Below are 16,469 nucleotides of genomic sequence, written 5' to 3' on the forward strand. Positions count from 1 at the left end.
CTCAAGGCTAGCCCTCTACCACTTGAGCCACAGCACCACCTCTAGTTTTCTGGTGGTTAATTGGAGATCATTTCACAGACTTTCCTGCCCAGGCTGGCTTTGGACTGTGATCCTCAAATCTCAGCCTCCTGAGTAGCTAGGATTACTGGAGTGAGCCACCACACTTGGCCAGATGCATTTTTTTTTTCCAGTCTTAGGGCTTGAACTCTGGGTCTGGGCACTGTCCCTCAGCTCTTCAGCTCAAGGCTAGCGCACTACCACTTGAGCCACAGCGCCACTTGAGGTTTTCTGGTAGTTAATTGGAGACAAGAGTTTCTCAGACTTTGCTACTCTGGCTGGCTTTGAACCGTGATCCTCAGATCTCAGCCTCCTGAGTTGCTAGGATTACAGGCGTGAGCCACCAGTGCCTGGCCCAGATGCAGTTTTTTTTGGGGGGGAAGGCCAATTGTGGGGTCTGAACTCTGGGCCTGGGCACTGTCCCTCAGCTCTTCAGCTCAAGGCTAGCGCTCTACCACTTGAGCCACAGCGCCACTTCTGGCTTTTTTCTGCTTAGGTGGTGCTGAGGAATCGAACCCAGGGCCTCATGCATGCAAGGCAAGCAATCTACCACTGAGTCACTTTCCCAGCCTCCCCTTTTTCATATCTGAGGTTGGTTGAATTTTTAGATATTCAAAGGGTAGTCAGGAAGAGGAGGGGAGGAGAGGGGTCTTCAACCAGGCTGCCTCAGGTCCCAACCCAGCCCCACTGCTTGCTAGCTGACCACCCTGACACCAGCCTTAGTCTCAGCTGATAAAGAGCAACGCCGACTAGCAGGTTGCTTGAGGATTAACTGAGATGCAGATGAAGTGTCTGGCACAGCCACCTCAGCCGAGGCTCAGTAAATGAGCCGTGTATTGTTGAGTCAGCGCGGGCAGGTAGTGTCAGAAGGACCTGAAGCACTAGATGCAGGGCTCTCTTTGGTCCCGTAGATGATGGGTTCTTGGGGTTAAATAGTGGAAGGCAGCATGTGAGATGCGAAGGTGCTTGAAAATGGGTGGATGGTGCTGCCACAAGCGGCCTGGGGTGTGCGCTCTGGGTGTGTGGGCAGCCCTGTTAGCTTGCTCTTTACACTCCACCCTAACCCAGGGCTTTTTCACTTACTCTTAGGTCTGGAACCACCCTCTCAGCTGTGCAGTGGTCCCCTCCCTCACCAGGACCTCACTGTCTTTATCTGCCATCTTCACTACCAGTGTCAGCTAGGTGGGGCAGAGGTTTCCCTCCAGCCAGCAGTGGATGCTCCTTGAGTGGATAGGAGTAGGAGATGGGAAGGGTTATTCTGTTTACCCATTCCCCCCACCACTGGGATGCGAGTCCCGGCACCAACCCTGAGCCCAGCACTCAGGCAGAAGAAGAAACCCATTCAAGTGATCAGGCCTCCTCACCCCTCTCCGCTTCCAGTTAATTTCAGTTTAGGAGAATCAGCTCTGATGACTTCATTCCTCCCTCTGTCAGTGGCTGTCCTGGGCAAGGGCCATTCCCACTAGCCTCCCGGGGTCTTTCTGTGGGGAAGAAGGCGCTGCTTCCCAACGCCTGTCTTGGGACTCAGGCTAAGTTCCCATGCGAGTCATGAGACCTAGACGGATGCAGTTTCTGCCCAGCGTTCCTGCTCCAGCTGTGTGTCCTTGGGCAAGCTGCCTGACCTTTCGGAGCCCCAGTAGCCTCCCTGAGGACAAAGTGAACTCAAGCAGCGGAATCCAGGCTTGGTGCATTAAGGGGAGTTGAAGGAGAGAAGGGGGACGGGGTTCTGAGGAGGGGGGGGTCAGGGGCGTGGCTAGAAGAGCCTGTTTCCAGAATTCAGCTCCGACGGAGGACGTGGGCCCCCTGTTGTAGCAAACACGGCCTGGCTCCCGCCCTGCCTCCCGCAGATTCGGGGTCTGACCTGGGCACGAAGACGGAGAGGCAGCTTCTCAGTCTCTTTAATACCCCCGCGTCCCCACCCCCGGCCCCTCCCGCGCGGGACCCCTTCCCCCCAGCCCGAGGACTAAGGCACCAGGTGGCTGCAGCAGGCCGGCCCGGACAAGACGCACAGAGGGGGCGGGAGGGGGCGCGCACAAGCGGGGCGGGCGTGGGGCGGGGGCTCCCCGTAGGCTCGGGGCGCGTCGTGGCCGGGGGTGGGGGTGGGGCCCGCCGTCCCGCCGAGGGGCGGGCCGGGAGGAAGAGGGGGCGCCGGGGCGGGGCGGGGCGCTCCTCACTTGCCGCCCTTGCGGGACAGACAGCGCGGGAGGCAGGAGAAGGTCTGCTTGACGCGCGCCAGCAGCGGCAGCGGCCGGTGCGCGTCCCGGGGCGCGCGCGGCACCAGGCGCTGCAGGGTCCCGTCCGACGTGGACGGGTGCGTGGCGGTCGGGACGGCCGAGCCCTGGCGGCAGCGGCGGCACAGCGGCAGCAGCGCGCGCAGGTCCTCCTCGTCGTGGAACGGGTTCTCCCCGAAGCGCTCCTCCAGCTGCCGCCGGAGCTGGGGGCGGGGCGGGGGCGGGGCTGGTCAGGGCCCCGCCCCCGCCGTGCCCCGCCCCGCCCCGCCCCGCCTCCCCCACCGAGTGCCCCTCCCTCCTTCGTGCCCCTTTCCTCCGCCCGAACCCCCTTGAACACTTCCAGACTGGCAACACTCTGCCCACAAAGCTGAGCTCAACACTCCCACACCCCAATACCTGCCACCTGCAGAGGACCTGCCAGCACTCTATAGACTCTTCCCTCTCTCCCCTAGTACTCTCACCCCTGACATTTCCATGCCACCTGCTCAGGAGTGATGGAAAGCCACTGCTTTGGCTTCAGAAAGATCCAGAAGGCTAGGCAACCAATAGCTCATGCCTGTAACCCTAGCTACCTACTCAGGAGGCTGAGATTTGAGAATCCCAGCCGGAAGCCAGGCCTGAGCAGGAAAGTCCATGAGACTCCTCTCCAATTAACCACCAAAAAGCTGTAAGTGGAGCTTCCTTGAGCAAAAAAGACAAGGGAGAATGCCAAGGTCCTGAGTTCAAGCCCCAGTACAAACACAAAATAAATAAGTACTACAAAGAAAGAAAAATCAAACCAAGTATGGTTGTGCATGCCTGTTCTCCCCAGGGAGGCTGAGCAGAAGGATCAAAAGTTCCAGGCCTGCCTGGACCATATAGCAAGTCCTTGTCTCAAACGGAAGGAAGGAAGGAAGTCCAAGCGTGGTGGCTCACAAGGCAATCCCAGCTACTCAGGGAGTAGACACAGGGAAGACCCCCATCTGAGGCTAACCAGGACAAAATGTTAACAAGACCTCATCTCAGTCAGTAAGTGGCTATGGTGGTATACACTTCTGTCTCAACTACATCAGTCATAGGTGAGAGAATTAAGATCTGAACCCAGACTTTGGTGTCAGGTCTAAAAGCAAAAAATACAGGTTTGACTCAAAGTGGTTGAGTGAAGAGAAAAGGGAGAGGAGTAAGGGGGAGAAGGGAGGAAAGGAGAAAGAAAGGGAGAGAAGGAAGGAAGAAAGGAAGGAAGGAAGGAAGGACACTTGGCATTAAGACAAACTATACTTCAGAGTGGGATTAGCTCAAGGTCACAAGTTTGAGATGCTGAACAATTACCAGCCAGGTCTGAAGCTGAATTCTTTTCCATGGGTGCTGTGTTCCAGTGGGAACAAAGGTTTCTCCCTGGCCCACCCAGTCCACCCATCCCAGCCAGCCAGCCCTGCCCAGCCCCTACCTTCCGTGAACTCCCCCAGCCAAACTCTTCAAGCTGCTGCCTAAAGCCTGGGTTGGGGTTGGCGATGGGCCGGGTGGCCTTGATGGCTTCCAGCACTTCCCGCCAGCCTAGCCCGGTCACCGTCATCACGTAAGCCGTCACAATGGTGGTGCTGCGGGAGATGCCTGCAAAACTGGATCCCCAACAGCCCTAGGCTTCAGGTAGGGCCTCTATGTTCCCAGATGCCTCCTCCCACTGCAGCCCCCACATCCTGCTTTCCTGAGTGCCAACACCAAGAGCCCCTAGGGCCTGTCTTCCCAGTGCTAGGCCTTTGTCTGTGAGGTTCCTTTCCTTCCTTTGCCCCACATCAAAGGCCTGGCTGAAATAGCACTCATTCGTTCAACAAACATCTGATCGCCTTTTCCCTTTCAGATACCAGGAAGAAAAAGAGACATGGCCTCTGATGTCCAGCATTTGGGGAACATACATTAACCAGAAAAGCAATTTCCAGGGGTGGCAACTGTTTTGAAATCAAGTCTGGGGCAGGGGAACTCACACTAGAAAAGCATTGCTGTGGGAGGATGGGAAGGTCTAGTGAAGAGGATGTCTTAGGAAGTGACATCAGAAGAATCTTAAAGGCTAGGTTAAGTTTTGGCTAGGGCTGGGAATAGTTCTGTGTGTGTGTGAGGGAAACACGTCATCTGTGTATAAGACCCTGTATTTAGTTCTCAGCAGTATATACCCCCCACACCCACAAAAAAAGCTAGGTGCCGTGGCTCAAGCCTGTAATTCTAGCTATCTGGGAAGCAGACATCTGAAGATTAGTTTAAGGAAAGCCCAGGTAAAATGGTGCAAGATTCCATTTCAACCAGTGGCTGCACATGGTGTTTGGTGCCTGTCATCTCAGGGGAGAACTGTGCCTGCATGCAATGACAAGTGCCTGGCATCCCCGGAGACCCTGGGAAACACAAGTAGAAGGATCACAATACAGGCAACATAGTAAACGAGGGCTGGGAAGGTGGCTCAGTGGTAGAGTGCTTGCCTCGCATGCATGAGGCCCTGGGTTCAATTCCTCAGCACCACATAAGCAGAAAAAGCTGGAAATGGTGCTGTGGCTCAGGTGATAGAGCTCCTAGCCTTGAGCTGAAGAGCTGAGGGACAGTGTCCAGGCCCAGAGTTCAGACCCCACGACCACCACCAACAACAACAAAAAAAACAAAACAAAACTTAGATGGGTTGAGCACTGGAGGCTTACATCTGTAATCCCAGCTACTGAGGATTGTGGTTCAAAGCCAGCCTGGGGAAGGAAAGTTCATGAGACTTTTTTTTTTTTTTTTGGGTCCGGTCGTGGGGTCTGAACTCTGGGCCTGGGCGCTGTCCCTTAGCTCCTCAGCTCAAGGCTAGCACTCTACCACTTGAGACACAGCTCCACTTCCGGCTTTTTTCTTTTTGCTTATGTGGTGCTGAGGAATTGAACCCAGGGCCTTAGGCATGCAAGGCAAGCGCTCTACCACTGAGCCACCTTCCCAGCCTGGAAAGTTCACGAGACTTTTATCTCCACTAAACTACAAAAATTGCTGGAAGTGGAGTTGCTCAAGTGGTAGCATGCTAGCCTTGAGCACAAAAGCTCAGGGCCAGCACCCAGGCTCAGAGTTCAAGCCTCAGGACTACCAAAAATAAAATAAAATAAAATAAATGGGCTGTTGGTGAAGTTCAAGTGGTAGAGTACCTGCTTAGCAAGCAGGAAAGCCATGAGTTCAATACCTACTATTGTCAGAATAAATGAAGAGGAGAGGAAAGGTGTCGTGGGTAGTGTGTATTAAGCTGATGAGGTGGATGACTAGTGGGTTTGAAAGTAGGAGGAGGTATGGCCAGGGTCAGGGAAACAAGACTAGACTTGAGAAAGCCCTGGGCCTGGAGCACAATAGGTTCTTGTTAGAAGTTCTGGAATGAATGATACCAGTGGATCCAGGGGTCTCCAAGGAGGCTCTGAGGCCCTGTCCCACCTCCTAGCTCAGGGTTTCTGGGCCTGCAGCCCAGCCTTAAAGGCTAGAAGGGGAGCAGAGGGGATAAACACCTGTCCTCACCTTTCTCTGACTGCCTTGTCAGCTCAACATTCCCCCCCATTTAACAGATGAGGAAACATAGCCTGGGAAGCCACTGCTGGCTAAGGCCAGAGCCCACACCTGCTAGTGGGTCTCTCCGTGTGAATGATGGGCTACCTTCTTAAAGGGAGAATGAGTACTGGGGATGGAGGACAGCCAGCCTCATCTCCCCCATAGCTCTGGGGACTCACCAGTGCACAAGGCAGTTCCCCCCACCAAGGCGGCAACAGTGGATGAAGTTGATACATTCTTTGAAGTGCTTTTTTCTAGAAAAGAAAGCAATAGGGTAAGAAGCACTGGGGATTGGGTAGGTCTCATGACAATAATCTCCCCCTCCACTTTTGGAATTGTAAAAGACAATGAGCTCTGGAGTCCATGGGTCCCAAGGACCTCGTTTTCATTGTGAGTGTCTTTTGGCCTTTCAAGGTAAAGGGTAGGAGCTCATCCTCTGTTGTCTGCCAGTGGAGCATTCGCAACAATGATAGTCAGCAAAGGGCATAAAGCAGGAGTTCAGTCTGGACCCATCCCAAACTGCGGTGCTAATGCCAATAACCTAAACAAAAGTCCTGTGTGTGTTTGTTTTGTTTGTTTTCTGAGACCCTGTGACACCAGGCTGTGTTCTAGATTCTCAACCTGTGCTATCTGATCTTTGAGAGTCTCCTGGACGACCTTTTGATGATTGAGCTCAGAGAATGGAAGCCCAAGGTCACATAGCAGTGAATGAATGGCAGGGCCTGGAAGGGAGCCAGATGTCTCAACTCCAAGGCCAGGTACAGGCTGAGCCTGACCCTTTCAAATCTGCTGGTGCAGCTGGACCCAAGAGACAGGGCACTTCCTCCATTTCACAGTTGAGGAGGCTGAGGCTTGGCAGGCTCAGTCTTGGCCAGGGACTTCCAACAAGGACATGGTTGAAAACTATGACTGCTCTCTGGGCTGAGTACTCTCTGCCCCCCACCCCCACCCCCAGGCCCACCTGCTTCCCCCAAGAGCATAGGAGCAGCTGTCTACCTACGTGTTGGCCCATCCAGGGGGACTTACATGAGTACCTCAGGAGTATCAGCCACTGGGATGCGAAGGTAGGTAATATCCTGCAAGTACAAAATATTCTCAGTGGGGGGAAGAGAGGGGAACCTGGGCCAGGCTGCCAACTCCTCCAACCTTCTGAGCCATTATGAGCTCTCTGTCCCTCCAAAATAGACACAATCTCTATGAGCCTCCCAATTCTTGTCTGTGGTTCCAGAACCTTCTGAACAGCCAGTGTCCTGAGAACTTGATTAGAAAGATTTAGAAACTATTCCTCTTACAGCTGGGAAAAGGCTTCTTAAAGTCACCATCTCCAAGCAGGGATGACAAAATTACACAGTAAAAAGGGAAGGGAAGCTTAGGTTATCTTAACAAGAAGCAAAATTTATTTAAAAAAAAATAGCTGGGCATAATAGCACATGCCTGTGATCCTAGCACTCGGGAGGCTGAGACAGGAGGATGGAGAATCAGGGCTACATAGTGAGATACTTTCTCAAAAAAATGTTTACATTTCATGAATTATAGTTGGAAAAACTGATGGAAAATAACAAGCTGAAAGCACTCACCTTCCCCACTGAGAGCCATATCTTAGAACTGTCCTTGCTTTCCATCCTGCTGCCTCGACTCACCTCCCCTCTCCTTCCCCCTGAACAAACGCACCTGGTCCTGGAAGACAGCCTGAGAACAAGGCGGAGGAAGGCACGGATGCCCTGGCAGACCTGACATCCCCTGCTTACGATGACATTGCTCTCCCACCCGCCTCCACTCACCCCACTTCCGTCTGCCCCACCTCACTTCAAATTTTTTCCCCTAATAAAGAGAGACACTAATTGTAAGGGAAGGGTGCTGTTTTCTTTCTGAGACTTGGTACCCATCCCAGGATTTTATCCCAAATAAAACCTGTTGGTATGCTGAGTCTGCCCTTCAGCTCTTTTATTTATACTCCTGGTGCTTAAAATATTTACTTACAATATACATTGCTAATTATTAGAATAGTTAAGGAATAAGCTGTCAGTATTTTTTTTTATCACATGTGGTAACTTTTGCTTCATGCTTAACCTCCAGAGAGTATTGTAAAGTTTTGTTTTTGGTTGTTTGTTTTGTGTGCCAGTCCTGGGGTTTGAACTCAGAGCCTGGACACTGCCCTTGAACTTCTGTGCTCAAGGCTAGCACTCTACCACTTGAGCCACAGCACCACTTCTGGCTTGTTTGGTAGTTAATTGGAGATAAGAGTCTCAGGAGCTTTCCTGCCTGGACTGGTTTTGAACCACATTCCTCAGATGTCAGCCTCCTGAGTAGCTAGGATTACAGGTGGGAGCACTGGACCTCATTGCTTTTCTCAAGCACACCCTCTGATACTTTAAATGAATCTTTTGGGGTGGGTGCCTGGCCCACCTCTGGTTGTGACTAAGGAACCACTCACCTGGGTCCTCATTCGTCCTCATTTGACTGTAGCTTTGCACAGAGGCTTCGCTAAGTGAATCCCCCAAGGTCATGAAATCCTGCAACTTTTGCAAGCTTTGCAGTTTCCTTTTCCCACACATTTGGCCTTGGGGAGTGCAAAGGAGCACCAAACCCTGACTGCTAAGTTTCCTGAGAGGGGGAGAGGGAAGGCTGGGGCACCAGTGAGGAGGGGCTTTTGGGACAGGGACTCATTTTCGAAGTACTCACTTCCTTAGTAAATATATTAATAACCTGTCAAGTCTCCCATGCAATCTATCTGGACCGAATACTCCCAAACGAGGCTGCCCTACAAAAGCAAAATCCGATTGCTCTGGCCTGGAAATTTCTTCTTTGACACCCAAAGTCATAGATCGTTAGAGACTGCCTGTAGAGACTAAACGCTGAGACAGAGAGGGTGAAAGACCCTGCTAGGGTCACACAGCAAGTCCATGGAGCTCAGAGCTCTGGGGCCATTGCCTACCCATAGTTCCTTCCTTTCTGTGGGCCATACACACTGTGAGATGAAGAGGAAGATAAGGCTCAGCTTATGGGACAAGGATACTTTAGCTTTGTTAGTCTATCAGCACTAATTTGTAGGCTCAAAGCGACATGCCCACTTACTCAGATGTAGAAACTGAGGCTCAGAGAATAATCCAGTGACAATGTGAAGGCGGATCTCCTGACTCCAGCACCAGAGGTCTGGATTTCCTACTTGGCTTCTCAGACTCCTCACAGCCTCACTCCCTAGATTCCAGCAGCAGCCCCCTGCCCAGCACCACCACCATCCTACAGCGCCATAGCCATCTGGGGACAGCCAGGACTCAGGAATCAAAAGCCCTGAGAGGTAAAGTCACCAATCAAGGTTACATAGCAATACCCAGAACCATCTGTAATCATCTATCTAGGTGTGCAATGAGAAGCCGATAAGGGAGCCCCTTTCCTTTTCTTTTTGTGCGGCTCCTGGGGTACTGTCCCTGGGCTTTTTTGTTTAAGGTTAGTGCTCTACCACGTGAGCCATAGCTCCATTTCCAGCTTTTTTTGGTGCTTAATTGGAGATACGAGTCTCATGGACTTTCCTGCCTGGGCTGGTAGGAAACTTTGATCCTCAGATCTCAGCTTCCTGAGTAGCTAGGATTATAGGCATGAGCCACCAGCACCTGGTAAGGGAGACTTTTTAAGGTTTGGGGTGAGATCTCTGGGGCCAGATGGCCTGTATTCAAATCCCAGCTGGCCAGCTTCTTGCATGTGTGACCTCTGGTGAGTTAATTTATCTCTCTGTGCTTCAGTTGCCAAATAGAGATGAAAACATCAAACAATCTAGTGGTAGATAGAATAAGGTAGCACGAATCAAGAGGGCAGCCTGGGAGCTGAGGATTTAGCTTAATGGTAGAGCACTTGCCTAGCATTGTGTGCAAGGCCCTGGGTCCCATCCCCAGTACTGAAAAAGAAAAAAAAATACAACCCAAACCTAGCATAGTAGGTACTTGCTAAAGGGGTGGTATGGGAGTCTACAGCCTCCCTCCCCACCTATGTACAGCCCTGGGATGGGGGTTTCAAGTACCTTCAGCAGAGGCTGGGGTGACTCGTGGATAGAGAGTATGTGTGTGATCTTATTCCGGCTCAGCTGATCTGAGTCTTTGGCATCTGAAAGAAACGGGATGCTTGAGCCAAGCTGGCAGGTGCAACTTATCCACTCTTAGTGGCCAAGAGCAGCCTTTGCTTGTGCACAGATCTCCCCACCCTACCCCCACTCCAGCCTGGCCCACCTTCCACTAGCTGCTTGCTCCTTCCTCACTTCTCGCTCTGAGTGTGACAGGTCCTGTGCACCCCAAGGCTTTCATCTTGCCTTGGGGAAAATCCACCAGACACAGACCAGCAAACCCAGCCTTACTCTGGCTGGTCTTTCCATCCCAAACACCAGCATATCCTTCAACAATTCTTCTAGGAACTACATGCTCAAGTGTTTGCACTGAACTGCATGTGGAAGCCACTGTTCTATGCAGCAGTGTTTTTATTTTTATTTTTTTATTCTAAAAATTAGAAATAGTTAAGCAATTGTAACACCAAATGTCTATCAAGAAGGGACTGGGTAAGAAATGGTATATCCATACTCTGTTGTGTGTGTGTGTGTGTGTGTGTGTGTGTGTGTGTGTGTGTGTGTGTGCGTGCATGCACATGCGCACATACATGGGCACCAACCTTGGGGCTTGAATTTAGGGCCTAAGCTCTGTCCCTGACCTTTTTTGTTTAGTCAGTTGTGGAGCTTGAACTCTAGGCCTGGGCGCTGCTCCTGCACTCTTCAGCTCAAGGCAAGCGCTCTACCCGTTAAGCCAAAGTACCACTTCCTGTTTTCTGGTGGTTAATTGGAGATAAGAGTCTCTTGGACATTCCTGCCCAGGCTAGCTTTGAACTGTGATCCTCAGGTCTCAGCCTCCTGAGTAGCTAAAATTACAGGTGTGAGCCACTAGCACCTGGCTGTCCCTGACTTTTTTTTCCTGCTCTGGCTGGCTTTGAACCTAGATCTTCAGATCACAGCCTCCTGAGTAGCTAGGATTATAGGTGTGAGCTACCTGTGCCCAGCTATATCCATACTTTTGGATACTGTTCAGCAATTAAAATAATCTCTTGCACTAATGCACAAAGATGTCCATAATTATTTCTAAGTAGGAAGCACAGCTCCAGACAGTGTGTAAAATGGGGCTTGCCTTTGTTTTAAATATTACATATGTGTATCTAAGATAAATGGCAAATGACCAGAGCTCTGCCCCGCTGTGCTGCCTGTCGGTGGCTCTGTGTCAGGGCTGGTATTCAGCATATGGCCCCCTTTCATTACCAGGGTAAAACAACTTAGATGCACAGATCCACTCTCTCATTCAACAATCACTCCTTGAAAGCTCACTGTACACTCTTGGGTGGGCACTGGGACCAACCTCATAGCGCCTGTCCTCGAGGAACCTGGGCCCTTTCAGAGGACTCAGACTCCACTCAGGCAGACACTCACAGACATGGATGTGGAGGACACGGAGGAAGCTCTCAGGGGGAGGACCTTAGCCTCTCCCTTCTGTGACTTTTCCACTTTGGGTCCCCTCAGCACATTTTTCTCCTACACAGTTTATGTTCAGTTCTTGCCACCCTGGAAATCCCTGAAGGCAGCAGCGGGAGGCTCTACACTTTTTTTTTTGGGGGGGGGGAGGAGTCCAGTCGTGGGGCCTGAACTCTGGGCCTGGGCGCTGTCCCTCAGCTCTTCAGCTCAAGGCTAGCGCTCTACCACTTGAGCAACAGCGCCACTTCCGGCTTTTTTCTTTTTGCTTATGTGGTGCTGAGGACCCAGGGCCTCATGCATGCAAGGCAAGCACTCTACCACTGAGCCACCTTCCCAGCCCCAGGCTTTACACTTTTGCTGTCCCCATGGAAGGGTGTAGAAGGGATGGATGAGGGCTAGGGAGAAGGCAGGAATTTGTAGGCTTGTCAAACACCATCTCCCCGGTGCTGGGCCACCCAGCTGCCTCTTCTAGGAGCTTATGACTCTATTTACTAGAGTGTCCAGCCTGTCTCCTCTCCAAGAGGAGAGGAAGCCGTAGAAAAGTGGGGAACCCCCGGGCATCCCACTTGGAAGAATCATTGTCAAGTGGACCTGAACCCAGAGCTTCAAGGCTGGGGAACTCAGGGGCTGAAGGGCCTTGTGCAGTGGCTGAGTCTCAGACTGGAGTTCCTGGTGCTGCCCTTTGACCCCTGATACCTCCCTCTCCCTTTCAAGCCTAGGGACCATATACCCACTACTCCTCCATGAGTTCTTGTCCTTCCCAGCCTGGCATGGCTTCTCTGCCCCCAACCCCATTCCTGAGCCCTTCTAAGGTGCGTAGGCACCACATGAATGGTGGATACCAGCCTGGACAAGGCAGAGTGCCACGGCCTTGGGACAGAGTGGGTGTTGCTCACCAATGAAGTTTCCCAGGTAGAGTCCAGGAAGCACCTAGAAGAAGGACAGGCCGGGGTCAGCGGAAAAGACCCTACCTCTTCCTACCCCGAGGGGCTGGGGACCACTCTGTCCCATGATGGGAGCGGAGGGAGCAAGGTCCTCCCTGTGCTAGGGTCGAGTAGGCCCTCTGTGAGAGGGCTCTGGGGCTCTGGGAAGGGTGGCGGACCAACCGGGTGACAAGTTCATTACTGGGGGGACCAAGGGAGGCCAATAAGGTGAGAGGGAAGAGGGGGAAGCCGAGGGGGCAGTGAGGGAGGGGCGGAAAAATCCCAAAGAGGAGGAGTGAGCCGGGCGGGGGTGGGCTCGGGCGGGCAGGGAGGGCGCCAGGCCGAGGGAGAAATCGCTGCCGGGGTCCAAGGAGCCAGAGCCACATGGATGGGTGGCGGCGGTGGAAGAGTCCTGAAAGTGACAGGGGCCAGACAGGACAGACCGACCGACCGACCGACCGACCGACAGGGGGGGAGAGGGGACAGCCACGCGGGCCTCGGGGCGAGGAGGCGGAGAGGAGAGGCGGGCGCACCGGGCGGAGGGCAGGACCCGAAGGTCAGCGGCGGGCACCCCGACCCGGCGCGGCCCGGGCCGCGGGGCGGGGCGGCCAGGTGAGTGCGGGCTGCGCGGGCCCCGCCCCCTACCTTGGTCATGCCATTTCCCATGGTCCCTGGGGCGGGGGGCCGGGCGCACCCCCAGCTCGCCACCCGGAAAACGGTGGGGTCACTGCTGCTCTGCTGGCCCAGGCCGGGCGCCTGTGGCCTGGCGGGGCCTCGGGGGGCTGAGGTCCGCGGTTCTGCGTAGCTCAACGCGGCCGCCGCCGCCGCCGCCTGTCGACCCCGGACCCCGGAGCAAAACGATGGAGCCGCCGCCGCCGCCGCCGCCGCAGCCACCACCGCCGCCGCCGCAGGCTCCTCCTACCCCCTTGGTCATGTGGGGTCCCCCTCCCCCGTGGGTCGTGGCGGGGGGCCGGACAAAGCCCCAGTGTGCCGGGCCCACGGCCCGCGGGACAACGGCAGCTTGTTGCGGCCGCGTGGGAGAGGCCGCCTCGCGTGGGGGCGGGGCGCCCCCCTCCTGGCACCGTCAGGCGCGGGCCCCCGGGGGAGATGCGGCCGGGAGACCCCCCTGAAGCTCAGGGCCCCCTGCCGGCTCCGCCGGGGCACGCCTCTTCGCTGGCATGCTCCCTACCCACGCAGCCACCCTGCCAGCCAGCCTTCTTCCTTTCCCTCTCCTCCGGCCAGCCATACTCCACCCCTTCCTACTCCTCCATCCGTTCATTCTGCCCATCCATCCCCTCATCCCCTTCAGTCCATCCTTCCGCTCACTCGTCTATCCATCCATCTTCTAGTCCACCCACCCACTCACCTATCCATGCATCCTCCATCCACTCATTTCCCATCCACCCATCTTCCCATCCATTCATCTGTCTGCCATCCATCCATCCATCCATCCATCTACCTACCCATCCATCCATCCATCCCTCCCTTCTTCCTACTCTCCCTCCCTCCCTCCATCAACCCATCTACCCACCCATCCATCATTCCCTCTCTTCTTTCTATCTACTCTAGCCCCTTATAAGGATGGTGCCATATGGGTAAGCTCTGTTGGGACCAGCCTTAATTGCTATTAGTGGACCCAAGAAGTCAGGAAATGTGAGGAAATATGTAAGAAGGTTCCAGTCCTCAGTTTAGGGTTAGTGAACTACAACATGATGTTCTCAGAGTCCCGAAAGATACGGGTTAAAAACCCTTTCACCCCTGACTTGCTAAGTGATGCTGGGAAAGCTCTCGTGAGACCCTATCTGTATGTCTCAGGATGAGGAGAGCCCTTCCCAATTACTGACCAGGCAAGTGAAACACTTGAGACCAGACACCTCCTATGGGGCTGAACAGAGCTGCAGAACCAACTTTGTTCTTTCTATCATCACGTCCATCTATAGTGGCAAGTGAATGCAGGGGAGGTGAACACAGGCAGGACAGAGACCATGGAGTCCATTTAAAGGCAGTAACTGGAGAAACCCCCTTTTCTTCGTGTTCCTTCCTTCCTCAAGTTCACAGTGTACTGGGGGCTTCCTATCTCAGCTCTGTGTGTACCCGGTTCTCATAAAAAAAATCATTCAGCAGATACTTTTTGTGTACCTACTCTATGATAAGTAGCAGGGACTTAGCTACGGATAAGATGACTCCTCCCTTCACCAGCTTACTACCAAGAGTGCCAGCAAACCACTTCTGCAATTTAAACTTAACTCTGTGTGTGTGTGTGTGTGTGTGTGTGTGTGTGTGTGTGTGCGCGCGCGCACGCACGCACTGGGTGGGTACTGGGGCTTAAACTCAGGGTCTTGGTAGTGTCCCTAAGCTTTTTTGCTTAAGGCTGGTGCTTTACCACTTGAGCCACAACTCCATTTCTGGCTTTTTAGTGGTTACTTGGAGATAAGAGTCTCATGAACTTTCTTGCCCAGGCTGGCTTCAAACCATGATCCTCAGATCTCAGTCGCCTGAGTGACTAGGGTTATAGGCATGAACACCAGCTTAAGTCCCTCACTTTGGTTCTTTGGAGGGTCAGTGAGGAGGCTACTGCAGCAGTACAGGTGAGAGATCATGGAGCCCCAGAACATGGAGCTCCACTAAAGCAGCTGGAAGGAAGGGAGGCACTCAACATGGTGGAGGGAAGGAAATGAAGAATTCCAGTGTGACTCCCAGGTGCCCTATATTTTTTTGGGGGGTGGTCCTGGGGCTTGAACTCTGGGCCTGGGCACTATCTCTGAGCTCTTTAGCTCAAGGCAAGTGCTCTACCACTTGAGCCACAGTGCCACTTCCGGTTTTCTGGTGGTTAATTGCAGCTTTTTGCTGGTAAGTTGGAGATACAAGTATTTCAGATTTGTCTGGGATTTCAGGCATGAACTACCAGCACCTGGCACGGATTGTATTTTTTGTGGCCCCAATCCAGGCCTTGAACTCAAAGCTTGAGCCCCGTTCCTGAGCTTTGAACTGCCATTCTCAGATCCAGCCTCCTGAGTAGTTAGGATTATAGGCATGAGCCACCAGCAGCCAACTGGGTTCCCTATCTTAAAGATCACAATCCATGCCACAGAAACGAAAGCAGAGTACTGACATTGATCTGTTTCCAGAATACCCTGCCCCTGGCTAGCATAAAGAAATGCTGGTAAAGGAAGGAGTCTCAGGACTAGGTCCTCATCATCAAAACCCTACTGGCTTTGTCAGCCTGGGCAGGTGAGTGCCCTGGGTCTGTTTCCTCATCCATAAAGCAATTATAACAGTCCTTGGAAACTCTACTCAGTAGTTAGGTGGAGTCAGCTAAATCACATGTCAGATTAAAAGTCTTGAGGGTGGAAAAAAAAAGGATGCAGTTATCAAACTTAGCCCATTTAAATAGCTACAAACTGTTGAGCCTTTGAAAGTGTTTGTACTTGCAAAGCACAGTTTTCCTTAAGTCATGAAGTAACTGTTTTACAAAACCATTAATATGAAGATGCTAAAAGGCTGGTCTCGCCCTGTCATTCCCTTGCTTAAAAATCTTTCACTGTGGTGGCAGCGAAGTAATTCCCTAAAGATATCCCTCTCCGGATGGAAGATGGAAAGAGCCCAGGAGACAAAGGTGCCTTCCTATCTCTAGACTATTTTCCTTCGTTTGTTTGTTTTTGCTTTTATTTTATGCCAGTGGCTTTAACTCAGGGCCTGCTGCTCTTGCTTAGCTTTTTGACTCAAGGGTAGTTATGGTATACCTCTACTTCCAGCTTTTTTGCTGGTAAGTTGGAGATACAAGTATTTCAGATTTGTCTGGGATTTCAGGCATGAACTACCAGCACCTGGCATGGATTGTATTTTTTGTGGCCCCAATCCAGGCCTTGAACTCAAAGCTTGAGCCCCGTTCCTGAGCTTTTTTGCTCAAGGCAATACTCTTCCACTTTAGTCACAGCTCTATTTCTGGTTGTGTTGGTGGTTAATTGGAGATTATCTCCTGGGCTTTCCTGCCCCAGCTGCCTTTGAACTGCAATCCTCTGACGTCTGCCCCCTGAGCAGATAGGATTACAGGTGTGAGCCATAAGTATGAGGCTTAGATTTTATTTTGAATCCAGGTGTTAAGCGGTGTGTGTGCGTGCGCGCGCGCGCACACACACACACACACACACACGCGTGAGTGCAAGGTGGCCCTTGGTACCTTGTAATCCCATGTAATCCCAACTACTCAGGAGGTAGAGCTATGGAGGGTTGTGGTTC

At 52.8% G+C, this 16,469-nt stretch overlaps 1 protein-coding gene across 3 annotated transcripts; it reads right to left on the reverse strand.

Moving 5' to 3' along the window:
* Positions 1–2,216: 2,216 nt before the first annotated feature.
* On the reverse strand, positions 2,217–13,107 carry Dusp15 (dual specificity phosphatase 15). Of its 3 annotated transcripts, none has more exons than XM_042694581.1 (7): positions 12,876–13,107; positions 12,204–12,237; positions 9,826–9,908; positions 6,837–6,886; positions 5,990–6,064; positions 3,715–3,886; positions 2,217–2,491 (listed from the first exon to the last, which is right to left on the reverse strand). In XM_042694581.1, the coding sequence occupies exons 1-7, from the start codon at positions 12,894–12,896 to the stop codon at positions 2,228–2,230; spliced, it is 699 nt and encodes a 232-aa protein (XP_042550515.1). In that variant the 5' UTR covers positions 12,897–13,107; the 3' UTR covers positions 2,217–2,227. The 3 variants fall into 3 exon arrangements, with proteins under 3 accessions (XP_042550515.1, XP_042550514.1, XP_042550516.1); XM_042694580.1 differs by having other exon boundaries at positions 12,150–12,237; XM_042694582.1 differs by lacking the exons at positions 12,204–12,237; positions 12,876–13,107 and having other exon boundaries at positions 6,845–6,886; positions 9,826–9,871.
* Between the last annotated feature and the right edge of the window lie 3,362 nt (positions 13,108–16,469).

Source organism: Dipodomys spectabilis, unplaced genomic scaffold (assembly GCF_019054845.1).
Source record: "Dipodomys spectabilis isolate Male_0828 unplaced genomic scaffold, ASM1905484v1 ptg000175l, whole genome shotgun sequence".
Lineage (NCBI taxonomy): Eukaryota > Metazoa > Chordata > Mammalia > Rodentia > Heteromyidae > Dipodomys > Dipodomys spectabilis.